This window comes from Eptatretus burgeri, chromosome 4, assembly GCF_056783735.1.
Source record: "Eptatretus burgeri isolate ZD-2024b chromosome 4, Ebu_testis_v1, whole genome shotgun sequence".
Taxonomy (NCBI): domain Eukaryota; kingdom Metazoa; phylum Chordata; class Myxini; order Myxiniformes; family Myxinidae; genus Eptatretus; species Eptatretus burgeri.
Window position 1 is genome coordinate 126448560 of NC_140964.1, and position 24822 is coordinate 126473381.

Genomic DNA, 24822 nt, shown 5'->3' on the forward strand with positions numbered 1-24822 from the left:
CATACTGAAAACACAAACCCACGACGGATCGCGTCCAGTGAATGGACTTTGAATCTTGTGGGAGTACCTCCTGTGAACGTGGCAGGCTTGGTGATTTAATTAATGGACATCTCCATTTGGGAAGGCGATTCTGTGCCAAGTAACGCAAACAAACTCTTCGGCAGAGGAAATCTTTGCGACGTGAAAATACACAAAGCTTGTGCCGGCTATATTTACGTGGGAGCGAGATGTACCAGGTCGACTTCCTTGAGGAAGACACCACATCTGGTTTGGGTGCTTCTGAACACTCATGGAAAGGACATATCTGGGACTTGTGAATGTACAGGGTAAGTTTTTTTTTAAATGATGATATTGTTGCGGATTCGCGCCCGCCGGCGTGCGAGCGGCCACGTAACTCGAATCGCGGCACGTCGCCCACCGGACGGACAATCCCGTCGTGACCCTCTCGGACTAACGCCGGGAACTAGTCACGGGTGGGCCTTTCGGCCTCACCACGATCGTGCCAATCGGCCCCCCGCGTGGGATAGGGTTGTTCGCCAAATTCGACCTACCGAAGTACCCACACGGAGGGTAGATCGGGCGATCGCACCTCGCCGCAGGTCGACTTCGGACACGGGCCACTTTAAGCGACCTGTTCCGTACTATCGGGATAACCGAGCGGTGTTATCGTCAACCTCGACGGTGCCAATTAATTATCGGGCGTATTTAGCCCACGACCAACCCTTTACGTGAAGTAAGATGGAGATTCAATTAAAGAAAAGACGAAGCGAAACGGGAGAAACAGTTCAACATAAAGCACATTTATTCCGTGGCAAACGGAAAGCACACATATACAATTACACCAAAAGCAAATGTAAAAGTAGAAGAAACACAACAATTCTGCACAAAAAGCAAATGTAACAATGCAGATCTACTACCGACTACCGAGCACACGGCAACACTTATACAGTTTTACTTCACAGACGGCGCCGACAACACATATACTCAAAGCAAAAGAAAAAGGGACCACCCTCAACTACAAGGGGGCAGACGGGCCTGGGGCCGAGACCGCGTCGAGCCTACCCGTCTGGTGATGAGCCGCAAAATGGCGGCGGCGCCCCGACTCCGCGGGCCTCGCTGGCACTGCCTGGAATGGGGTGGGAACGGGGCCCCCTTCTCACACTATCTCAGCGCGGGGGAAACAGGAGGGGGTTGTTGATGCTCGGGGGAATGAGGATATCTCGCTGGCTTGGGTCCCGCGACGAGCGACTCCACCGCGACCTCGGTCGCGTTACCGGCCTCCCCTCTCCGCAGCTCCCCGACTCTGACACGAGCGCCGACCTCCACAAAGATCCTTGGCTTCTCCAGCCTCCCCGGACCCCGACAGACACTCTCTCGACTGCCTTCGCCGCCGCCACAACTCTCCAACTCTCCCACTCTCCACTCTTCTCAACTCCGTCCAACTGCGATTCAGAAACTCTTTTTCTACTCCCTCGATTCGCTCCGCGCTTCATAGTGCGACAGGAGAAATCATATGCAGATTTTTGGATCAGGAATCGCTCGGGGGCGGAGCCACGCTCCCCATTGGACAGAGGAAAAGTGGGCGTGAATGATTCTTGATCCGCGAATCTGCATATAGCGATTATACTCCGACGCACCTGGAGGCGGGGCCAAATCGCCCCATGCTCGCTGATAGGACGGAACAGAAGTGGGCGTGACTCGTTCTTGATCCGATTTCTCGGAAAGGCTGGTGTTTTTGCACCCGCTGCTCGGTGCGCGCCCTGTACGAGTCCAGGATCGGTGCCCACAAGCGGCGCGGGAATGGCGGTGATGCGATGGTTGCGAGAGCGAGATGTGACGGCAAGGGTCGTGGCTGTTGTTGTGAAGCGGCGTTGCGGTTGGTGGTTGTTGTGTGATGGCTGTTGAGATGTGGTTGGTGGTGGTTGTGGTGGTAGTAATGGCGGCTGGTCCAAAATAAAGATAGTAAAAGAAAGACGGCTATCTAAAAGGGTCGCAGCCCGAAAGAATGACATTTATTCCCTCTAAACAACGGGTTTGGGCCTAACTATACATATACTTACAGAGATATCTCACCTACGGGACCTGAATGGTGGTTTGCGAATTTCGTCAACCACAACAATATTTACGATTAGTCATATGGGGGGAGGGTGTGTTGAGAGCTGTGGGACTGTGAGGACTGTCATAAATATGTTGGCTGTTTGGTTCCTTGGAACATTGCACATACTCCACCGTTCAAAAGTTTTAGAACACCCCCGTTTTTCCAGTTTTTACTGAAATTTAAGCTGTTCAAGTCCAGTGAATAACCTGAAATGGTACAAAGCTAAGCGGTAAACTGCCAGAGATTAAAAAAAACAAAGTTTAGGTGACCAAAAACTGAAAAATAATGTAAATTTCAGAGTTGTTAAAAAAGACCCTTTTCAGGGAACAAGTAATGGGTGAGGAACTGCAGCTGTTCTGCAGTAATGGAAGTAAATTAAGCCTTGAAAGTTGATGCAAACAATTCCTACAGGTGTCCCAACTTTTGTTGATTAGTTCCAAACCCTCTGTCTGTATATAAGCAGTGTTGGAACAGACTGTGTTGCTGCATCCTCTGAAGCATTATGTGGACAATATTGCACTGCAGGAAGTAGTATATTGCTAGTATCATGGCTAGAAAAAGACTATTAACAAAGGAAGACAGACAGACCATTATAACCCTGAAAAGTGTTGGTCTTTCCTTTAGAGAAATTGCAAAAAAAGCCAAGGTGTCAGTGAGTACAGTTTCCTCCACCATCAAAAGGCACTTGGAGCCTGGAGGAAACTCTAACAGGAAGAGGTCTGACAGATCCAAAGCCACAACACAATCAGAAAACAAGTTTCTGAGAGTCAACAGCTTGCGTGATAGGCGGCTCACAGGACAGTTGATTCAAGCACAGCTTAACACTGGTCGAAGTGAGAAAGTCTCAGTTTCAACTGTGAAGAGAAGACTTCGAGCTGCAGGTTTGACAGGTCAAGTGGCAGTAAGAAAGCCATTGCTAAGATGTCAAAATAAGAAAAAGAGGCTTGCCTGGGCCATGATGCACAGTGGCCAGTGGACGACTGAAAACTGGAAGAAGTTCTTTTGGACCGATTAATCAAAATTTGAAATCTTCGGTTCGTCACGCAGGGTTTTTGTACGCCGTCGAGTAGGTGAAAGGATGGTTCCTCAATGTGTGACACCAACTGTTAAAAATTGAAACATTAAACTGCTTAAATTTCAGTAAAAAATGGGGTGTTCTAAAACTTGTGTCCAGTAGAATACACGACAAGAGAAATTGTGCTACCTTTTTGCATCTATTGCGAAAAGAATATGTGTGTGTGTGTGTGTGTGTGTGTGTGTGTGTGTGTGTGTGTGTTTTGTGTGTTTTGTGTGTGTTGTGTGTGTTGTGTGTGTTGTGTGTGTTGTGTGTGTTGTGTGTGAGAGATCTCTCTCAGACGCACCTCCTGACTGTTATAGTGAGCATCGCCGTGGATTATGTCTCATACGGTAAAACCGCATAATCCGTAAAGAACAACCACCCGTCTGCCACCCAGATGATTGTCCCCGCTAATGCACACTATTCAACCAGAATGCACATGACGTGATCGAAACCTGTGGAGTGTGATGAGCACTCCCCCAATCCCCATTGGACATAGCCACCTCCAACCTCCACCAAAGCGTCACTTCCAACCCAGAGGCCTCAGCCTGGCGATTCTGTCGGCCTGTGGAATGAGAACGTAAACCTTGGAAACCTGCGGTGACTGAATTCCTTCAGAACTACCGGGCTACACCACATGCCGCTACTGGTGTATCACCATTCGAATTGCTGCACAAATGAAATACGTGCACCAAGCTGAATATCTTTCCGGTCGTCAATGATTCTGAGCCGCTCCTGAACACGAGAGACACTGCCATCAAAATGCAGACAAAAATCAAGGAGTACACTGACCAAAGAAGGGGAGCGAAGATTCCGACATTTCAACCAAGGGATTACAGTAGCTTCAGAAAGCATTCACATCCCTTGACTTTTGTCTAAATTTTGTATTACAGCCTGAATTGAAAATGGATGAAATTATATATTTTTTGTTACCGATCTACACAAAATACCACAGAATGACAAAGTGAAAACATGTTTTCAGACATTTTTTACAATTAATTAAAAATGAAAAGCTGAAATGCCTTGCATCAATAAGTATTCATCCCCTTTCCTCTGACACTCCAAATTGAGCTCAGGTGCATCCAATTTCCTTTGATCATCCTTGAGATGTCTCTACAACTTGATTGGACTACAACTACAACCTGTGACCAATTCAATTGAATGGACATGATTTAGAAAGAAACACACTCTTCTATACAAGGTCCCACAGTTGCCAATGCATGTCAGAGCAGAAACTCCACCATGAAGTCCAAGGAACTGTCCGTCGAACTCCGAGATAGAATTGTGAGGAGGCATTGATCTGGGGAAGGGTATAAAACAATTTCTAGAGTATTGAAAGTTCCCAAGAGCACACTGAGATCCATCACCAGGGAATGCAAAAAATATGGGACCACCCAGACTCTTCTTTGAGCTGGCTATCCGACCAAACTGAGCAACCTGGAAAGAAGGACTTTGGTCAGGGAGGTGACGAAGAACCCAATGACCACTCTGATAGAACTACAGAGTGCGTTGGTTGAGATGGGAGAATCTGCCAGAAGAACAACAATCTCTGCAGCACTTCACAAATCAAGGCCAAATGGGAGAGTGGCCAGACAGAAGCCACTCCTGAGAAAAAGGCACATGACAGCACCCGTGGAGTTTGCAAAAAGGCACGTGAAAGACTGCCCAGGCAAAAATGCTACAGTCAGAGTACGACTCTCATATACTATAGTTGGTAACAGGTCCTACCACAGTCTGCAGATAATTACTCCAGGAAAGGAATGCTATTTTTGCCTGGGTGAGGGTACGAGGCAAAAATATTCTATGATCTGTTGAAACGAAAATTGAACTCTCTGACATAATGCAAAGCACACCATCTGGCAGAGACCGAGCACAGCTCATCACCCATCTAACACCATCCCTATCGGGAAGCAAGGTGGTGGCAGCATGGTGCTATGGGGATACTTTTCAGTGGCAGGAACTGGGAGACCTGTAAGGATAGAGGGAACAATGAATCAAGACAAATACAGGCAAATCCTTGAAGATAACCTGCTTCAGAGTGCAAAAGACTTGAAACTGCTGCGAAAAATTTACATTCCAACAGGACAACGACACCAAGCATACAGCCAAAGCAACACTGGAATGGCTTCAGAACAACAACGTGAAAGTCCTTGAATGGCCCAGCCAAAGCCTTGACTTGAATCCCATTGAGAATCTGTGGAAAGACTTGAAGATACCTGTTTACTGACACTCTCCATTCAACTTGACAGAGCTTGAACAAATCTGCAAGGAAGAACGGGAGAAAATTCCCAAATCCAGATGTGCAAAGCTGATAGACATACCCAAGAAGCCTCAAAGCTATAATCACTGCCAAAGACGTTTCGCCAAAGTCTTAACTCAGGGGGTTGAATACTTTTGTAAATTGGACATTTCAGCTTCTCAATTTCAATATACAGTATTTGTAAAAATATCAAAAAACATGTTTTCACTTTGTCATTATGGGGTATTTTGTGTAGATCAGTGACAATATTTTTTCATTTAATTTTTTTATACGCCCAATATATATATATATATATATATATATATATATATATATATATATATATATATATATATATATATATATATATATATAGTAGACTAGGCGTAAGTCGTCACCATCGGGACCGAGAAAAAAGTGACGACTTAGAAATGTGACGACTTGCGCGTATGCGAACATTCATGATGACTGTGGGGTAAAGGATGAAGTCGCGCGTGGCCAGGACACATATGTGTGAGAGCCGGCTATTGTACCAAAAGGAAAACACAATCCTCGGGGCATAGGTGGGGGTGAGTTGGTGAGTTGGAAAGTGATCAAGCAAAGATGGAATTCATGAATCAGTTTATCAAAAGTAAAGATAATGAACAACTCTCTGTAAGACAACTCGTATACCATCGGTGATGGTATGGTGACAAATTACATGACACACAGTCATCGTGGTGATGATTACCACTCAATGCCTATGTGTAAATGAGTGCGGTAATGTACAAAACAAGCCAATATAAAACCATGATCGGACTTCAACACTAAGCTTGATCGATCCTTTACTTCTTCGCGAAGTAATCCGTTATGTTTGACTGCCTCAAACTCTTGGGCATCTGGTGCATGAGAAAGGATTCAAACCGGTCATTGTATTCCATGATGTTGGCTGGGCAATCCTCCACCCAAAGACAGTATCGGCCGAATATTTGGCCGAATCGGCCGAAACCGAATATTTGGCTGAGCCGACATTTGCCGAAACCAGATGATGAGCGCGTCATCGACATCTTCAAAGGACATACATTTCACGCATTTTACACTTCCCACCGGCCTCACGATCTTCTCCACTTGTCCAAATATCTTGCCCTTATTCTTCAAGATATTGTTCAATGTCTGCCGTTTGATGTCCAACTTCTCAGCTATGTCTGTTTTCTTCATCAGTGGATTTGCCTCGCAAAACTGGATAATGTCGTATTTTTCTTGGTAGGTTTTAGTTGTAAGCTTACGCTTAGTCACCATTGTCCTGCCTGCAGTGCGATCAACGTGTGTACGCAGTTATAAATAGCCTATCACTGGCGGTGTACACCAATGAGCGAGCATCACGATTCCATGAAATCGGGTTTCTCATGAGGCAGCAGTTCCGTGTGACGAGTTTGGAGTGGTAATTTACTTGAGTTTCCATTACGTGGGAATGGACAACATTTGACGACTTCAACGAAGTGACGACTTAGAGATGACGACTTACAGAGGGATGACCCTTTATTCAAAGGGATTTAACATGAGATAAATTCGGGACTTTTTGACGCTGCCAACTTCGGCGAAGTGACGAGTTACACGCTGCTGACTTACACCTGGTCTACTGTATATATATATATATATATATATATATATATATATATATATATATATATATATATATACATATATATATATATATATATATATATATATATATACATATATATATAGATATATATATACATATATATATAGATATATATATACATATACATATATATATCGGGGCGTATTATGTGATACCGGTCGTCCGTCCGTCTGTCTGTCTGTTTGTCCGTCCATTCCTGTCCGTACTCTAACTCCCAAAGTTTTCAACTTTCACGTTTCATACTTGGTACATAGGTACAGATTGTGGAGACGGTGTGTCGCAACATACGTTCGTCATCTAAAGTGGTTGCCATGGCAACCAGGATGCTGTTTCCGTCCGTTCCTGTCCCCACTAACTCCCAAAGTTTTCAACTTTCACGTTTCATATTTGGTACATAGGTACAGACTGTGGAGACGGTGTGTCGCGACATATGTTCGTCATCTAAAGTGGTTGTCATGGCAACCAGGATGCTGTTTTCCATCCGTTCCTGTCCGCACTCTAACTCCCAAAGTTTTCAACTTTCACGTTTCATATTTGGTACATAGGTACAGACTGTGGAGACGGTGTGTCGTGACATACGTTCGTCATCTAAAGTGGTTGCCATGGCAACCAGGATGCTGTTTTCCATGTAGCACAATTTTATATATACCTTCTTGTTAGGGCGTATATTGTGCTCACTTGCGCTCTTGTTACTGATTACAATATACAAATACATATATTGCTTTATAATTATACTTCACTGCAATGCTTTATAAAAAAAATTAATTATTAGACTCGTCTTTTAAAAACGATAAATGTATAAACAGGCGAGCATTGGGTGGCTTTGACACCAACTCTGGTTATTTTTTCTCCCGGTGCACGGGCTTCGATGTCAATCAGCACACAAAATTTCAGCTTTCTACATCACCCGGAAGGTACCGATCTTTAATATCAGTCAGTGAGCCACTCAGCCAATCAGTATTTAGAAAGAACTTTATACATTAGATGGAAATCTTGAGGAAAGTGATCTCTACAAATATGTACAACCTCATCGGGGAGCAGTGCTCAAGCTAATATATTTTTTTAAAGCTTCAGTCTCGGAACACTTGCTTCACTTTGATAGTTTTAATTGGCAACAGAAAGTTAAGCTTTAAATGCAAGGCTTTTGCCTTGGCCTGAATTGTGTTTCATGATGCATTGTATAACTGATAGGTAGTTATATCAAATGCACAACAGGGTATCTGTGAGAAGGAGATAACAAAAAAAATATCTGCTGTGCAATGTAATTTCTTTGGATAATTGTTATCGTCAATGGAACTGTTTTAAGATTTGATGTGGGCTGTATGCAGGTGGTCGAATTGATAAACAAGGCTGCATTGGTGACTCTTGAAGGCAAGAAAGTACCTCTACTCCGACAGGTGGGTGAAGCTTGCGAGGATGCTGCGAGCTCATCTCATTCCGAAAAGTATTCCAAAACGCTTACTCGAGGAAGGGATTTAGATAGTGCGAGACCTTCACATGGCAACATTTTTGAAGGTCCATCTGGCAGAAAATGTAAGCCAGAATATATGGTCTCGCTTTTACCCTCCTTGAAGGTCTTTCGTCAACCAGCTTGATTTTATTGATAATTCCGTCGTGCCATGGTAATTTACCTGAGATGAGCTCAGCTTACATACGCTTAGAGCCTTCATCTGGAGGTTAATGCACACCTGATGGCTCAATTTTGGAACTTTGAGAACGGAGCTGCACCGGTAAGGGGGTTCGGTAAAACTCACCCGTAAGCCTTCTGGAGAAACGTAAAAAGGGCCCTGTAAGCCTCGTCTCACCTGCCTGTGCTTCCTCACCTTTGCCAGCTGTGTGCTTAATCCTCCTGTTATCCTTTCACTGCAGCTCCATATACAGAGTACAGTAGTTTCATCAACATGGTGGTTTAATGGGCAACCAGATTCATTGGTGTAATGTTTGAGCATCCGTTCTGAGTCCGGAAGGTCAGTGGTTCTAACCCCGGCCATGTCGTACCAAAGACTTTTGACTTGACCATCTTCAATCCTGTTTTGGTTGCTCTGGACCAGGAAAGTCTCAATCTTGTATTATAGATTGTCCATCTACTGCAGACATTGCTGGTTGTTGATCAGCCCCCTTTCATCGATCTGACAGTGCTCCCTAGGGATCTGTTATTTGTCCACTCTTGTCTTCTCTTTATTTTCATCCATTTGGTAAAATTTTACAGAATTTCAAAATCATCTTTCATTATTTTGCTGATGATACCCAGATCTGCTTGGCGAGTCAACATGATTGTGTGTTCTCTTCCACACTTAATTCCTGTCATTCCACAATTGAAGCATTGATGTCCATCATGAACTTTTGCAAATTCAGTGACTGTTACGACTAACATTCTGATTCTTGGCTATTCCTCTGATCGTAAAATGGATCCAATGTCAAAACGTCTGTTCACCACCATCCCAGGTCATCCCCCATCTGCACCCATAGTGTTTTTTGCACTCATTAACACTCCTTAAGTTTAACACACAGAGATAGGCATCTCTGCATCTCTTCTTCTTCTTCTTTCGGCTGCTCCCTTTAGGGGTCGCCACAGCGGATCATCCGTTATGATCCGCATAGTGATTTGTTACTTGTTTTACACCGGATGCCCTTCCTGACGCAACCCTGGTCACCTCTTGCGACACAGGGATCTGGTACACCTATTTTAACTGGGGTATACACCGGCCCAGTACACTGGTACTCATTTCGCCGACCTCGGAAGGATGACAGGCTGAATCAACCCCCTGGTGTATTAATTCAGTGGCCCAACGGGGCTTGTACTCGGGACCTTTTGGATCCCAAGCCGCTGCCCTAACCACTGCGCCAACACCAGGCTTAGATAGGCATCTCTGCATGAGGATCACTAATTGGCGAAGAGTCAGAGATTCGTGGATCAACTTTCAGTTTGGAAAAGCCAGAAATTACTTTAAAGCACAGCTTGTAGGAAAAACATGCATCTTGTTCAAGTCATTGTTGATTGGTTGATCGATGGGATGGAAGGGGAGTGGGGATGGGGGGAGTGAAGTTGGTAATATGTTTATGACTGTCTTTATATGACACAATATGGATTTAAGGAGTATATTGCAAAGAGGATGTGTGGGTTTAAGGGGAAGAGAGTGAAAAGAAGTGAGGGATGTGGAAAAGTGAGAAGATGAGGAGTTAGGAAAGGAAGATTAAAAGCTTTTTGGAGCATACAAGAGGTTTAGGAAATGGAGTGAAGAAGGGGAGGGTGAAGTCTGAAGTTGTTCAGGATAGTTGAGACAAATATAAATTTAGAAATTGGAAATATTAACTGAGGCTGAAGCCCAAGGTCTGTTGCTGTCACATCGCAGGCAGGTCAGTCTGTTTTTGACTGTCTCTTCTCAGATATTTCTCTCTCTCTCTCTCTACTCTCTCAGTCTTTCAACCCTCCCCAGCAACTAAGATGCATGCATGATTCCAGTAATTCCCTCCTGGTTAAACTTCCAAAATCCAGGCTGACTCTTTAATTCCTCGATTCTCATGTACATGAAACCACCTTCCAAAGGCTGTTCTTTCTGTCTCACCCTTTGCTCCAGGGCTTCAAGCAAGCAGTGCACCACCATCTCTTGTCAATTCCTTCTCCTGATCTTTATTACTCCCATTAATCTTTCCAACGCAAATATCTTGCTCTTGTTCGTGTTTCTTCCACTCCTACTCCTCTTTTTCTGTTCATTAATTCCCTTGATGTTTGTCCCACTGTCATATCTATCTTGCTCTTCTATGAGCCTTGTTCCTGTCAAAAAAACAACTAGAACGGCCACTCTGTGAAGTGCATACCTCCACCAAGCTGATTAGTTTATGTTTTGTATCCCACTGATAGGTCGGATGAGGATTCGGACCTTAAATAAAATTTAATTGCCTTGTTCTTGTCACCAAATCAACTCATCCATGAAGTTTCATCCTAATCCATCCATAACTTTTTGAGACATTGTGCTATATATCGTTTTAGCCCCATCTCTCGATGGTGAAAAATTATCGGATCCAGTTTTGGATCTTCACCAAAATCGAATCATTTGTTCCTTGTTACATACCCAACCTGTCCACCGAGTTTCGTCTGAATCCTTTCACAACTTTTTCAGAAATCCTGCTATATGTCGTTTTTGGCCCTATCTCTAAATACGTGAAACGTCACTTAAAAATTCTTGGATTCGGATCTTCACCAAAATCTAACCATTTCGTCCATGTCACATACCCAAGTTCTCCACCAAATTCCATCTGAATCCGTCCACAGCTTTTTGAGATATCCTGTTCGCAGACAGACAGGGGTGAAAACATAACCTCTGTCCACCTTCGGTGGTGGAGGAAACAACAACTGCATTTTATCAATTGCAAGGCTTCATATTGAATCCATTCAAAATGACCCAACTTATGTAATAGTATCAAGTGAAAAACTTTATGCATTGCTCGTTAATGCTTCATTTAGAATGACAGCTTTTCCTAACTTGGGATTTTTTTGTGTAATTCTTCAGATGGTGACACCATTGCATTGGGGTCATAATGAAATTAAGTGAAATGTCTGTGTGCTGACCCTGTTCAGGTGCAAGAACTTATCCTGAACAAGGAGCCAGCTTTGCTTGATAACTTCTTGGACGTGAGTCTTAACTTTGCATCAATCACTATTGAATACTCAAGAGTTCAAGGAACACACCGCACAGCGTCACTTCAAGTTTAATAAAATAATGATTTTTTACGATCGTTAAATAAAATCCAAAAGTTTAGTGCTATTGCAGCAGTACCAGACACCACCCTTAAACATCACCACATTTGAACCATAATTTAAATTGGAGTACAGGTACTCCAAAACTGGAGGTTGAGAGAACAGAGTGTAGCTTCTGTGGGCAGGCTGTATGGAATAAATGAATTTGGAAGTATTACGACGAGTGATTTGTGCTTTACAGTGTTCAAGTACAAAACTCAATTGAAATAAAATAAAGATTGTAAAAGTTGTAGAAATAAATTACTTCGGGGTTTTACCGCCATTTTCTGCAGCGTCTATTCCATCACCTTATCTAATATGTTGCATCAATTATTCATGCTTGTTGTATGTGTCCATTATGACATCCTGAAAAACAACAAGTTTTGCGTTTAGAATGATTTTTGATTTTGACTGCCAAGCAGGCAGACAGAGTAAAAAATTTTCAAAAATCACACCCATGTCCGAAGGAAGCGGTTCAGTTTGGCATTTTTAATATGAAATAGGCAAAGCCGAGAACCAAACAAAACCATTTAGATTTACTATTTTAGAACCCTTTAGAATTAACCTTCAGCATTAACCTCTAGAATTGCACTTTAGACCCCTTTAGAATAAAACATGGTGGGTTAGGTTGTTATTCTTCATTTTTGATGGACGGATGGAAGGACATACCCAAATATTGAAGCGCCTTCACCGCTTAAAAATTATTTCACTGCTCTCTGCGCACGTGTGATCGGGCATTACAAATTTTGAGCCAAGATACGGCAAAACAAAAGACTTGTCTTCCTATTAATGTTCTAATTTGTGTTCAAAATGTAACATTCGATTTCAATAAGTTGTTCCTTGATCACAAAACCGATGGACAGACAGGCAGACATAAACCAATTGCTTAACCCTGCTTTCCACTTCATGTGCGCAAGGTAATAAAGCCAATAGTTGTGCAAAAAAATTGAAAGCACTTCATTTGTACCAGAGCAGTATAATTTCACTGTTTACTGCAAACTTGTTCAAAGTGCCCTTTCACTATGTTGTGGTATATATTTTTTCATGTGGAATTTGCAAACCCGGGTGGATATAAATGAAATTGTTTCCACTGCATAGGCTTAGCATTTATCCAATTAATTGGTCACCGAGAACAAATCATATGAATATGATATTTGATTGGCTTTATCTGAGACATGACTTAGTGTCTGTGATTACTTGTATTCTTTTTCATTTTTTTGTGCAGGAGATGATTGCATTCCAAAATGATCGATTTCTGGAAGTACGAAAATTTGTCATTGGCTTTATTGAAGAGGCCTGGTAAGTTCATTTTTTCAATGAAATTAATTATTTATATTTTTATCTTAGTACATATTATATATTGTGAACCATGGTGTCTGTTCGTGCATTCATCTGTCTCCTACTTACGGTGGCCACTTCCCGCACTGCATTTGAAAAGCTGCGCATGCAGGCAAAGCTCAACATCCAGTTTTTTTATTATCCCTTAAAATCAACATGAACATCTGGATTAAAGTAGATTTAATACAGATCTTCATGGAGTAACACACAATTTAAAATTGCTATATTTTGCCCTCTTTATTATTATTATTTTTTTTTTGATAAATCCAACCCCGCCGCCGCCTGACAATTTGACAAACCCGCCGCCCGATGTACCACCATTTTGCGGTGGTTGGTATAAGTAGCTTAGAGCTTTGGTTCTGAGCGAAACCAAGAGTGCAACACAATTAACCTTTTTAATTGAGATTAAATTAAACTTTTCCTGTCACTGGGGATGGTTATTTCTGCTTTCTTTTCCCACCAATGGGCACAGGTACTTTTGCTTGTTTTTCCCATCACTGGGGACGGGTACTTTTGCTCGTATATACATACATACATACATACATACATACACATATAAACATAACAATGGTTCCATTTATATATTGTCGGACCCCACCATTTGCAGACTCCGTTTCCACCCAGTTTTTAAAATGCAACCTGCTTCGACATTCACAGCTCTGTGCTTCACCTATTCATGGTTTTCGACAGGCAAAAAAAAATCTTCCATGAGCCACGCACATAAAACGGTTCCAAAACATACTGTTGCAGTTCTGCAAAACTGCATGCCCCGAAAGCAATGGCACCCGGCATTCAGTGATCCCCAGGCAGTTATTTTGTTAGTCTTCGTGCAGTTAGATCTTCCCTTCATGTCTTGTGGGTTAACGGGACGAAGTGCATTGCGTGGGTCTAATAGCTAGGTCTATTAACTATATCTCTATCTTCTATTCTGATTTCTATTCCAACCCTTTCCTTTTAGCCATGGTACAAATGAAGCAAGCAAGCACACACACCACGATCTGAATAGCAAGCACACACACCACAATCTGAATAGCAAACACATCACGCAGCCTTCCGAGAGAGAATCAACACAAGAACAAACACTGCACAACACACGCATGGCGCACCAATTTCCAATGGAATCTCACCTTGCTCACCCCTCGCTCACCAAACACTCACCACCTTGACCACCAACACCTCCCGCACATGGGAAAAATACTCCTGCACCTCTTCGTACCTCTGTATCGATACAATTCGCCACTAAACAGAGGCGTGCAGCATGGCTCAGGGTACTCGGACCGTGTGATGCGGGGACAAGCAACGGACGTTAGTAGCACCAACCACATCTCGCCAGGGGTGACCCGGGTGGGCACGCAGGATTGTTATGACCCTCGCCCAGTCGCCAGAACATGGCAAGATGGGCGGAGATTGGGGGGTGGGGTGGGGGGTGTCGCGGGAAGAGCAATCTGGGAATTTGGTACAGGAGCTCCGGGCCGTGTCACACCGGATGTGCAAATGAGACTGCTTCCGGCCCCGGGAGCCTGGTAGGGCGTGGCTGGAGCCGATGGGGCCTAAAAGAGAAGTGGGATTCGGGTCACAGCGCGTTGCTTTGGGTCGTCACCCCACCCTTCATCCGGGACTTATAAAAGGCAGATCGCAGAGCCGCTGGCTCTCTTCTTCGCCCTCTTCTTCACTGCCACTTGTTGCCTCTGCCCGTCGCTGGCTCCTCGTTAACTCTGCCTGTCGCTGGCTCCTCGTTGTCTCTGCCCGTCACTGGCTCTTCATTGCCTCTGCCCGTCGCTGGCTCTTCATTGCCTCTGCCCGTCGCTGGCTCTTCGTTGCCTCTGCCCGTCGCTGGCTCTTCGTTGCCTCTGCCCGTCGCTGGCTCTTCGTTGCCTCTGCCCGTCGCTGGCTCTTCGTTGCCTCTGCCCGTCTCTGGCTCTTCGTTGCCTCTGCCGGTCGCTGGCTCGTCGTTGCCTCTGCCGGTCGCTGGCTCTTCGTTGCCTCTGCCCGTCGCTGGCTCTTCGTTGCCTCTGCCCGTCGCTGGCTCTTCGTTGCCTCTGCCCGTCGCTGGCGCTTCGTTGCCTCTGCCCGTCGCTGGCTCTTCGTTGCCTCTGCCCGTCGCTGGCTCTTCGTTGCCTCTGCCCGTCGCTGGCTCTTCGTTGCCTCTGCCCGTCGCTGGCTCTTCGTTGCCTCTGCCCGTCGCTGGCTCTTCGTTGCCTCTGCCCGTCGCTGGCTCTTCGTTGCCTCTGCCTATTCCGCTGCCACGAGCCCCAGCAAAGTGACTAAGACTAAGACAATGCACCAACTTTCGAGGTGGGAACGCTCAAGCGGAGCGTCCCACGGGGGTACACTCTACTCTCACAGACCGATGCATGACTGAGGAATCTGTTGCCTCACGCATCTTCTCTCCTCTCTCTCTTTCAACCCCTCTATCTCATCCCCTTTGGACGCACAAAGGAGCATCCTACTGATTCGCAATCACAGTTTCCTCTGGCATGACACTGCACCCCCCATATTGCACTTCAACACAGCTCCCACTCCCACACCTTAGACATGATCTTATCGCCTCGCATGCCAAAGAGCTCACCGAGGAGGAGTTTGTTTCCAATAACAAGTTTTCCGAGTAGGAGGATTTGGAGGAGGAAGTGGGCAGTGATGAGGAGGAAGAGTTATCGAGGTCCAACTTCACAGTCAACTTTCTGGGTGAGATGCTGCAGGACATGGAGTCAATGACCGCGAGGCTGCAAGATTCCGATCCGTCATGGAGCGTTACCTCAAGTTCAAGAGGGAGTTGGATGACGTGATGCTCCCATACAAGATTATGTGCAGTGCAGTAATCTTCATCCTGATGAAGCAGCATTTACATCGAAGGAGAGAAGAGAGGAAGGAGCTACATCGAAACTTGTGGCAATCTGCTCGGCAGCTCACGATTTTTTTTCCGCTTTGGTTCCTCCACCTCAAGGCACTGTCACACCTTGACGATTTAGCCAGCAATGGCAACGTATAAAGTGCATATAAAACGTTGGCGTATGCTGAAATTTTGATGTTTTTTTTTAAAGTTTTGGTCGTATTCATAACGTGTTGGTCGTATGCATAACATATTAGTAACGGACATAGAACGTTTCGTTGTCTTTTGATAACTTATACCAACGAATGCTTAGCCTGTTGTCGGCGTTCACAACCTATGCCCAACGATAGTTTAACTTAGGCATAGCGCGCTGCACGTATCGCCGACGAACTCGTGGCGTAGCCTGTTAAAAACCTGCCGCACGCCGATTTAAATCATAACCACCTGAGAATTGGAAGTGTCAACCACGCAGTCACACCTTGACGATTTAGCCAACGTATGCCGACCTATTAAAAATGTGTCTAAAACGCTGGCACATGTCGAATACGGTATGGGTAAGTTGTGTATACGTTAAGAGCACGCTGAAAAACGATGAAGTACGCTGTCATATTTCGTGGTATGTTTAGTACGTCGTGAAATTTCAAGCATGCTGAAAATTTTACGACGTACTCGCCGTATGGCTCACACATTCTGCTACGCTGGGAATAAGTTGTCGGCACGATATGCGATCGTTGACACACGTCGACACAAGTTCCTTGTAAGTTACTCATAAGTCGAAACACGTCGAGGTAATGTTTAACATACCCGAAACATTTTCTCCGTCAAGGCACATTTTCTTTTTTTTTCTCCTTAACTCTATGAAGGCACATGATGAAATATCTGAAGTTGTTGTTTTTAAAAAAAAAATCACATCGACGTCGATGTGACAATATCCTCAAACAGAAAAATATTCACAGAGGAGGAACTAAGAATAAGACATGAGCAAACTGAAGAGGCAATCGGACGTGACGTAACGGCATGTGACGAAATATCGGAAGTTATTGTTGTTTTTTATTTTTTAAACTGCCAATACGCCATTATACGGTAGCTGTAAATTAGAAACACGTTCAGTAAGTTCTGTGGTCATCCGGAAGACGTCAATCAAATACGTTGACATAGTCAATATGCAATGGAGGTACGTTACACATAGGTTCAAAGCACGTTACTCATAGGTTAGAAATAAGTTTTGGGTACGCTAAGCATTACCTCGACGTGTTTTGACTTATGAGTAACTTACAAGTAACATGCCTTGACGTGTGTCAACGATCGCATAGCGTGCCTTGACGTGTGTCAACGATCGTGTATCGTGCCTACACCACGTTACTCATAGGTTATAAATAAGTTTCGGGTACGCTAATAATTACCTCGACGTGCTTCGACTTGTGAGTAACTTACAAGTAATGTGTGTCGACGTGTGTCAACGATCGCATTACGTGCCTACAACTTATGGCCAGCGTAGCGGAACGTGTGAGTCATACGCTGGCACACGTCGTAAAATTTCAAGCATGCTAAAATTTGAGGACAACTGCAAAGTACAACGATGAAAGCCAGCGTACTACAACGTAATGCAGTGTTTTTCAGCGTGCTCTTAACGTATACAAACTTACCCATAACGTATTCGACGTGTGCCGGCGTTTTAGCCCAATTTTGCATACGTCAGGCATACGTTGGCTAAATCGTCAAGGTGTGACAGGGCCTTAAGGAGCATCAGCACCCTCTCCTGCCTATCCTGGGTGCGAGTACAGCTTATTAAATGTGATTAACCAACTGAACGAATAAGCTGTAATGAGTACACTCTGCTGCCTCTCCCACATCCCTTTCAGTGCGCACCTGCACCATCCTCAGAGGACTCCACTAAGTTCACTGTATTTTAAATTATCTTCATCATTTGAAAAGTTGTGTTTCTTGAAAAAAATTAAAATATTAAATAGTACCTGCTGCTGTTTATTTTTTTTTTTTACTATTACAGCACGGTTCGTTCATCACTTTTAATAAACTGTCTTCGCATTCCTTCAATAAACATTGAAAACAGCAGCTGGTGTTGTCGTTTTTTAAGATTATAACTTTTAAAATCTATCCCTGATGAATCAGGAACTGCCAGGAACCTATCCCCCTTTTTCCCATTGAAACAATCCGTGACACTCGCGGCTTTGCCATTCGCGGTATTTTTTGCAGGTCACAAATTGCCGGGAACCTATCCCTCCTTTTTCCACTGAAATAATGCCTCGACATTCGCAGAATTTTCCAGGAATATATCCTCCGCAAATCGTGAGGTCAGACAGGAAATACAATGCTTACAGAAAGACTACACGCCCTTTCAAAAATTTCACCTTTTGTTGCCTTATACTCTGGAATCAAATTGCCTTAAATCAGACATTTTCCACCTTTATTTACATATTGTAACCCACAACTTCCAAGTGAAAAACAAATTCGACAAATTTCAGAAAATTTATTCAAAATGCAAAACCAGAATATCTTGGTTGGATAAGTATCCACCCCGCTGAGTTAATACTTGGTGCAAGCACCTTTGACAGCAAATACAGCTGTGAGTGTTGGGATAGGTCTGTACCAACTTTGCACACCTTGATTGGGCAATATTATAGTTATTGCCACTAAACAGAGGCGTGATGCATGGCTCTGGATACTCGGACCGTGTGATGCGGTTATAGCTTCCTTCTTGCCACCCTTTAGGCCAGACTTGTGGAGTGCTTGGGATATTGTTGTCACATGCATACAGTGATTAGTATTTGCCATGAAGGCATGGAGCTCTTTCAAAGTTGCCAATGGCCTCTTGGTGGCCTTTGATCAGTCTCCTCCTAGCTTTGTCATCCAGTTTGGAGGGGCGACCTTATCTTGGCAGGGTCTTGGTGGTACCATATGCCTTCCACTTCTTAATGATAGTCTTGACTGTGCTCCAAGGGATATTCAAGGGCTTTGAAATATTTTTATACCCATCCCCTCATCTGTGCCTTTCCACAACTTCATCCCGGAGATCTTTTGAAAGCTCCTTGGTGCTTATGGTCGAGTCTTTGTTGTGAAATGCACTGCTGAGCAGAGGAATCTGACAGGAACAGCTGATTTTATTCTGGAATGATCAGAATCACTACAATTTAACACAGGTGTAGGTCAATTAACTTGGTGTGTGATTTTCAAAGTGATTGGTTACACCTGAGCTAATTTACAATTGCTATTCTAAGGGGGTAGACACTTATCCAACCAAGATATTCTAGTTTTGTTATTTTTCATTACTTTTCTGAAATTTGTAGAATTTGTTTTTCATTTGGAAGTTGTGGGTTATGATGTGTAAATAAAGGTGGGAAAAGTTTGATTTAATGCAATTTAATTCCAGGCTCGAAGGCAACAAAAGGTTAAAATTTTGAAAGGGCGTGTGGACTTTCTACAGGTACATAGGAATACACGAGACGACCCATGAACCCGTCGGGTTCCCGTTGTGACAGCTGTTGATAAAAAATCGTTTCAAAAAAAAATAAAAAATAGATAGCTCCAGCGAACTATACCGTTGAGGTTGTTTGCATTGATCAAATTCTCCTGAAGAGGACTTGACTGAATCGGGAATTGATTTTTTTAATATTTTTTTTTCGTTGCTCGATTTGAACGAAACTTGATATTGTGCGTCAATGTGAATAAAAAATGTAGAAAAGAAAGTTGAAGAAATTGTTGTGCGTCATCTTCTCAACACAATTATATTTATTAATGAACATGGGAGTATTAGAGCAAAATAGCAATGTTTATTTTATGCATAAAAATAAATGATTCTTTGTCTATACTAAATGTTTGAGATTTTTAAATAAATCATTTCAAGAAAAAAAAAATTAAAAACATAGCTCCAGCGAACGATACCGCTGAGGTTGTTTGCATTGATCAAATTCTCCTGAAGAGTACTTGACTGAATCGGCGATTGATTTTTTAAATAATTTTTTCGTTGCCCGATTTTTAACAAAACTTGATACTGTATACCGCAGGAGAATGGTAAGGTTGGCCGAAATTTTTGCGCTATCGTGTACCGTTTTGGCTGTATTTCGGGAACATACGTGCATACATACATTCAAAATGAGAGTTTTAGTAATATTTAGATAGATGTATGTATATATATATATATATAGATTTAATTATTTATATATAGATGTATATGTATATATATATATATATATATATATATATATATATATATATATATATATATATGTATATGTATATATATATATATATATATATATATGTACAGTCATGCGCCACTTAACGACGTTCCGGGCAACGACGGATCGCATGTACGACGGATCTGCCAGCTCTGAAAAAAAAAAAAAAATGAAAAAAAAATGTCGCTGAAAAATTCCTATCGCTGAGTGATGAAGCTGACGTAGCGCTGCCAGTCGTATAAAAATAGCACATACAATTATGTACACTGTACAGTACATAATACCTCATAATGATAATAAACGACAGTGTGGCCCTGTTGTAATGCGATCGTTGAGGTCCATAAAATGTCACCGCGAAAAAAGCAGGGTCATGCTAAATCGGGATTTTTTTTTTTTGTATACCTTGGTCGAGGCTCGTATGAGAGCTAACACACAACTCACAGCAAGGAGGCATGAGACAAGAGGGGTGGGAGTGGAAGGGACAAAACAGTGGGGAACAGACACATTAGGTGAACTGTGGAAGGGAGAGGGATGGGGATGGGACGGGGAACATGGCGAAGAGAAGATGGACATTTCAGGGACTTTCAGGAAGGAAAGCAGGAGAAATGAAGGAAGTGGGCTTGGGTGGATTATCGGGGGTAGAAAAGATCGAGGATTTGGATGGGGGAAGATAAGAGGTGGTGGTGAACAGCTGTTTTGAAAGCCTGAGGGAAGAATGGGAAAGAATAGAGTGAGGAAGTTTATTCCAAAGGCGGGAAAAAAGAGGAATGAAAGAGTGAAGATGAGCAGTGATTTGTGATTTTGGTAGTTTTACCAGAAGGGGGTTGTTGGCGGACCTTGAGCGCCCTGTGGAAATGTGGTGGGGACAAATCGCAGAGAGAGCAGGGGGGGCAAGGCTGGAGAGTAGTCGGTAGAAGACAGAAAGACCACCGACCAACCTGCGGTGATTGAGTGAGAGGCCCAAAGACTCAGCTTCATTGCGGGAGATGCCGATGATCTTAAATGCCCTGGTTTCGACAGCGTGAAGCCGAGAAAGGTGGGACGCAGGAGCACCAGCCCAGAGGGGAGAGCAGTACTCCATCAGGCTACGGACAAAAGCTTTGTAAGTGGTCAGGAGCTCAAGAGGGCCGAGGAAGGACTTAGCACGACGGAGGATTCCCAGTCGGCGACTGGCTTTTGAGGCGAGGTTGGAAATGTGACTTTCCCAGGAAAGGTCATGGCAGATAGTGAGACCTAGAAGCTTGAAGGAAAACACTTCTTCCAGAGGATTGTTGAGAAAGTGGATGGGGGGGTTTTGTAAACGGTCCTTTCGAAGAGACATAGTGAGAGTGTGAGATTTGTCTGTATTGAAAGACATGTTCCACGTGTTGGACCAGTTTGTGATTTTATCCAGATCTGCAGTGAGCGAAGAAGCTGCTGCTTGCCGGTCTGAGGGATGACAGATGGTACGGCAGAGGGTGGAGTCGTCGGCAAAGAGAAATAGAGGATTTTCCAGAGAGTCCGAGAGATCATTGATGAAAACCAGAAAAAGAACAGGGCCCAGAACGCTACCTTGAGGAACTCCAGCCTGCACAGGAAGAGGGGATGAAAGAACTCCATTTAGGGCCACACGTTGACTGCGACAGGAGAGGAAGTCTGCGAGCCATGAGTGGAGATGGCCTTGAATACCATGGGAAGAGAGTTTGGTGAGTAGTGCAGGGTGCCAGACTGTGTCAAAAGCACGTGATATGTCCAGGGATACGGCTCGGATTTCCTGTCTGGCATTGAGGACTTCCATCCATTGATGGGAGAGCAGAAGCAGCATATCCAGGGTAGAGTGACCTGGTCTGAAACCAAATTTATGATTGGAAATCAAGCCATTGGAGAAGAGGAAGGATTTCATATCTGAAGCGATGATGGATTCCATCACCTTGCTGATGATTGGGAGAAGGCTGATTGGTCTGTAGTTACAGGGATCTGTTTTTGCACCTTTTTTATGCAGGGCAGTGATGTTCGCAGATTTCCAAGCAGATGGCAGATGACCTTGGGCAAATGAGAGGGTGAATAGAACAGAGAGAGGGTGAGCAAGAGCAGAAGAGCAGGCTTTGAGGACACGTGGGCTGATGCCGTCTGGACCGGTTGCAGAATCTGACTCGAGGTTTGAAAGCAAGCTCTCCACCTTATCAGGAGAAAAGGACACAGAGTCCAGGGACAGTTGGGTGCGACTGGGTAAAGTGGGTAGAGATAGTGATGGGTTTAGGACACAAGATTTAGCTGCAAACACCGAGTTTAGACATTCAGCTTTATCATGTGTGGAATCAGCAGTGCGGCCATTTGAGGTAAGGGAGGGGATGGAGGGGGAACATACACCAGAAACAGATTTGATTAAACGCCACCAGGATTTTGAGGAGGGAGAGAGGTTTGAGAGTTCAGACTTGAGATGAGAAAGATGTTGTTTTCTGGCTCTCCTGAGGGTAGATACACACTTGTTCCGAGCTTTGTGGAAAGAACTGAGATTGCCCTCAGTTGGGTTTGCTTTCCATGAGGCAAAGGCAAGTTGTTTCAGGACAACTGCCTCGCCACAAGCTTCAGTAAACCAAGGGCGGGAGGAAGGGTAAGACAACTGAACACGAGAGGGGATAAATCTGTGCATGAGGGAGAGCAAGTTTCTTTGAAAGAATTCCCAGGATGAGTTGATGTTTGAGAAAGTAGTGATAGGAGACCAGTCTGTAAGTTTGATGGCTGCTTGGAGACCCTGCCAGTCGGCTTGAGTGAAATGCCAGACTCGACGGCGGTGAGGTGGTTCTCTGATAACAGCCAGAGAGATGTCCACTTTGACAAGGACGTGGTCAGAAGAACCAATTGGAGCGAAGGAAGAGCAGCAGATATTGTCAGGGAAATTTGTCAAAATCAGATCCAGAAGAGATGGAGTACCATTGGTTGAGATCCAGGTCGGGAAGTTGACCGATTGAGTCAGTCCCAATGAGTCGCAGAAAGCTTTAGCTGAGGTGCCATGGCAGGTGAGAGAGGTACCCACACCTAGCCAACTGGCGTGATGACAATTGAAGTCACCACATAAGAGGAAGAGAGAGTTTGGATGAGAAGATAGAAGATGGTCCATGTTTTCGGATAGTGAGGTGTAGATGGAGTCATCACTGTTCGGTGGACGGTACAGTACACATATAAACATGAGGTGGGAGTGGAGGGGAAGCCGAAGCCAGAGGTATTCCTGGGGGTGTGGGGGAGTGAGAGCAGTGCATGGAGAGTGAGGAATAGAGTCTTTGATGAAGAGAGCAACTCCTCCACCAGGACGAGGCTCAGGTCTGTCATACTGTAAGAGGGAGTAGCCAGGGAGAGATACTTGGGAGTCAGACACGTCTTGGGGGACGAAAGCTTCTGTTCGGCAGATAATGTCTGGTTTGTCAGTGGCAACCTGTATGGAAAGATCTGAAAGGTTTGAGCGAAGGCCCCGGATATTTGAGGTCCACACTTTTAATGAAGAGGAAGGGAGGAGGCTTTGGGTGCAGGAGGTGGAGGGGGAGGGGGAGAGTAGGACAAGGGACGAGGGGGGCAGGTAAGTAGGGTTGCTGAAGGAGTGTGGGGTATTGCAGAATAGCGAGGGGAGGGGGCCGAATGAGGAGGAGAAAAGGTTCTGTGGTGCTGGGGGAGAGGGGGACAAGAGACAAGGAAGAAGGCAGTTGAGGATTTGAGGAGGTGGAGTGAAGAGATGGAGGTGAGAGGGCAGTGGAGGGAGGCAGGTTGATGGATGAGAGGGGGGCAACTTTGAGAAGGAAGAGTGAGGGGGATGAAAGGTGGGAGAAAGGTGAGGGGAATTTTTGAGAGAGGTGAGAGGGAGGCTTGGAGGGAGAAGAGTGGGATGGTTGCTTTGAGAGTGAGAGTGAGGGGTGAGGGGGGTGAGTTGGCACTGAAGTTGGAAAAAAAGAATGTTTGATGGAAAGCGAGCATCCATGGCAAACTGTGGTTTTTAAAAGTTTTAGGTCAGAGATGCGATTTAACACAATTCTTGAAGGGTGCAATGAAGGCGAATTCAGAGCATGGAGAGAAGAAGCGCTGTAATAGTTGGATTTTTTAGGCAAGGAATGAAGGAGAGGTCGAAATGAGAGCAGTCTGTTAAAATAGCAGAAGAGTAGTGCATTGTGAAACAGTAAAGAGTACAAATCTGTGCATGAGGATTGAAGGAAATCGGCTTTCAAACTGAACCAATGTTTGCACGTTTACCTTCTAGTAAGTAAATTACCTTTGAATTGAAGAATTCCGCGAATAAATCGTTGTTACAGTCGAAATTAAAACTCATTTCTTTTTGGTGAAGCTTTTTATGTTGTTAAAACAATCGCACTGTTCCGAAAATAAATATCACAATTGACAGGAGCTCGTTTCTTCATTTATAAATTATAACATCGATGCAATGATTACGTATTTATAAAATCCAAACGCTATTTATTCATCTTTCTATAATCGATGCGAGAGGCAATTGTAAACTGCTGCGAACAACACCGATGGCCGTCATGAAAAGCACAAAGGTAAAACTAACGTGTCTTCCGTCTCTCTTGGATGCGTGTTACAATTGCCGACAGTATTCAGACAGTACCTGTACAGGTTTGTATCCGAGGAGCAATAGGCTACACCATATAGCTTTGGTGTCTAGTTTTGCGAAAGTACGATGTTCGAAAACAAACAAAAA

The 24822-nt window shown here is 44.1% G+C and overlaps 1 protein-coding gene across 2 annotated transcripts in view; it reads left to right on the forward strand.

Moving 5' to 3' along the window:
* The window catches only part of SYMPK (symplekin scaffold protein), a 121727-nt gene that overhangs the window by 36854 nt on the left and 60051 nt on the right, over nucleotides 1-24822 (forward strand). For both annotated transcript variants that reach the window (XM_085879978.1, XM_085879979.1), the window contains 3 exons: nucleotides 8368-8436; nucleotides 11619-11672; nucleotides 13003-13076. In XM_085879978.1, the coding sequence (XP_085736104.1) occupies nucleotides 8368-8436; nucleotides 11619-11672; nucleotides 13003-13076 (197 nt within the window). The remainder of the gene's footprint in view (nucleotides 1-8367; nucleotides 8437-11618; nucleotides 11673-13002; nucleotides 13077-24822) is intronic.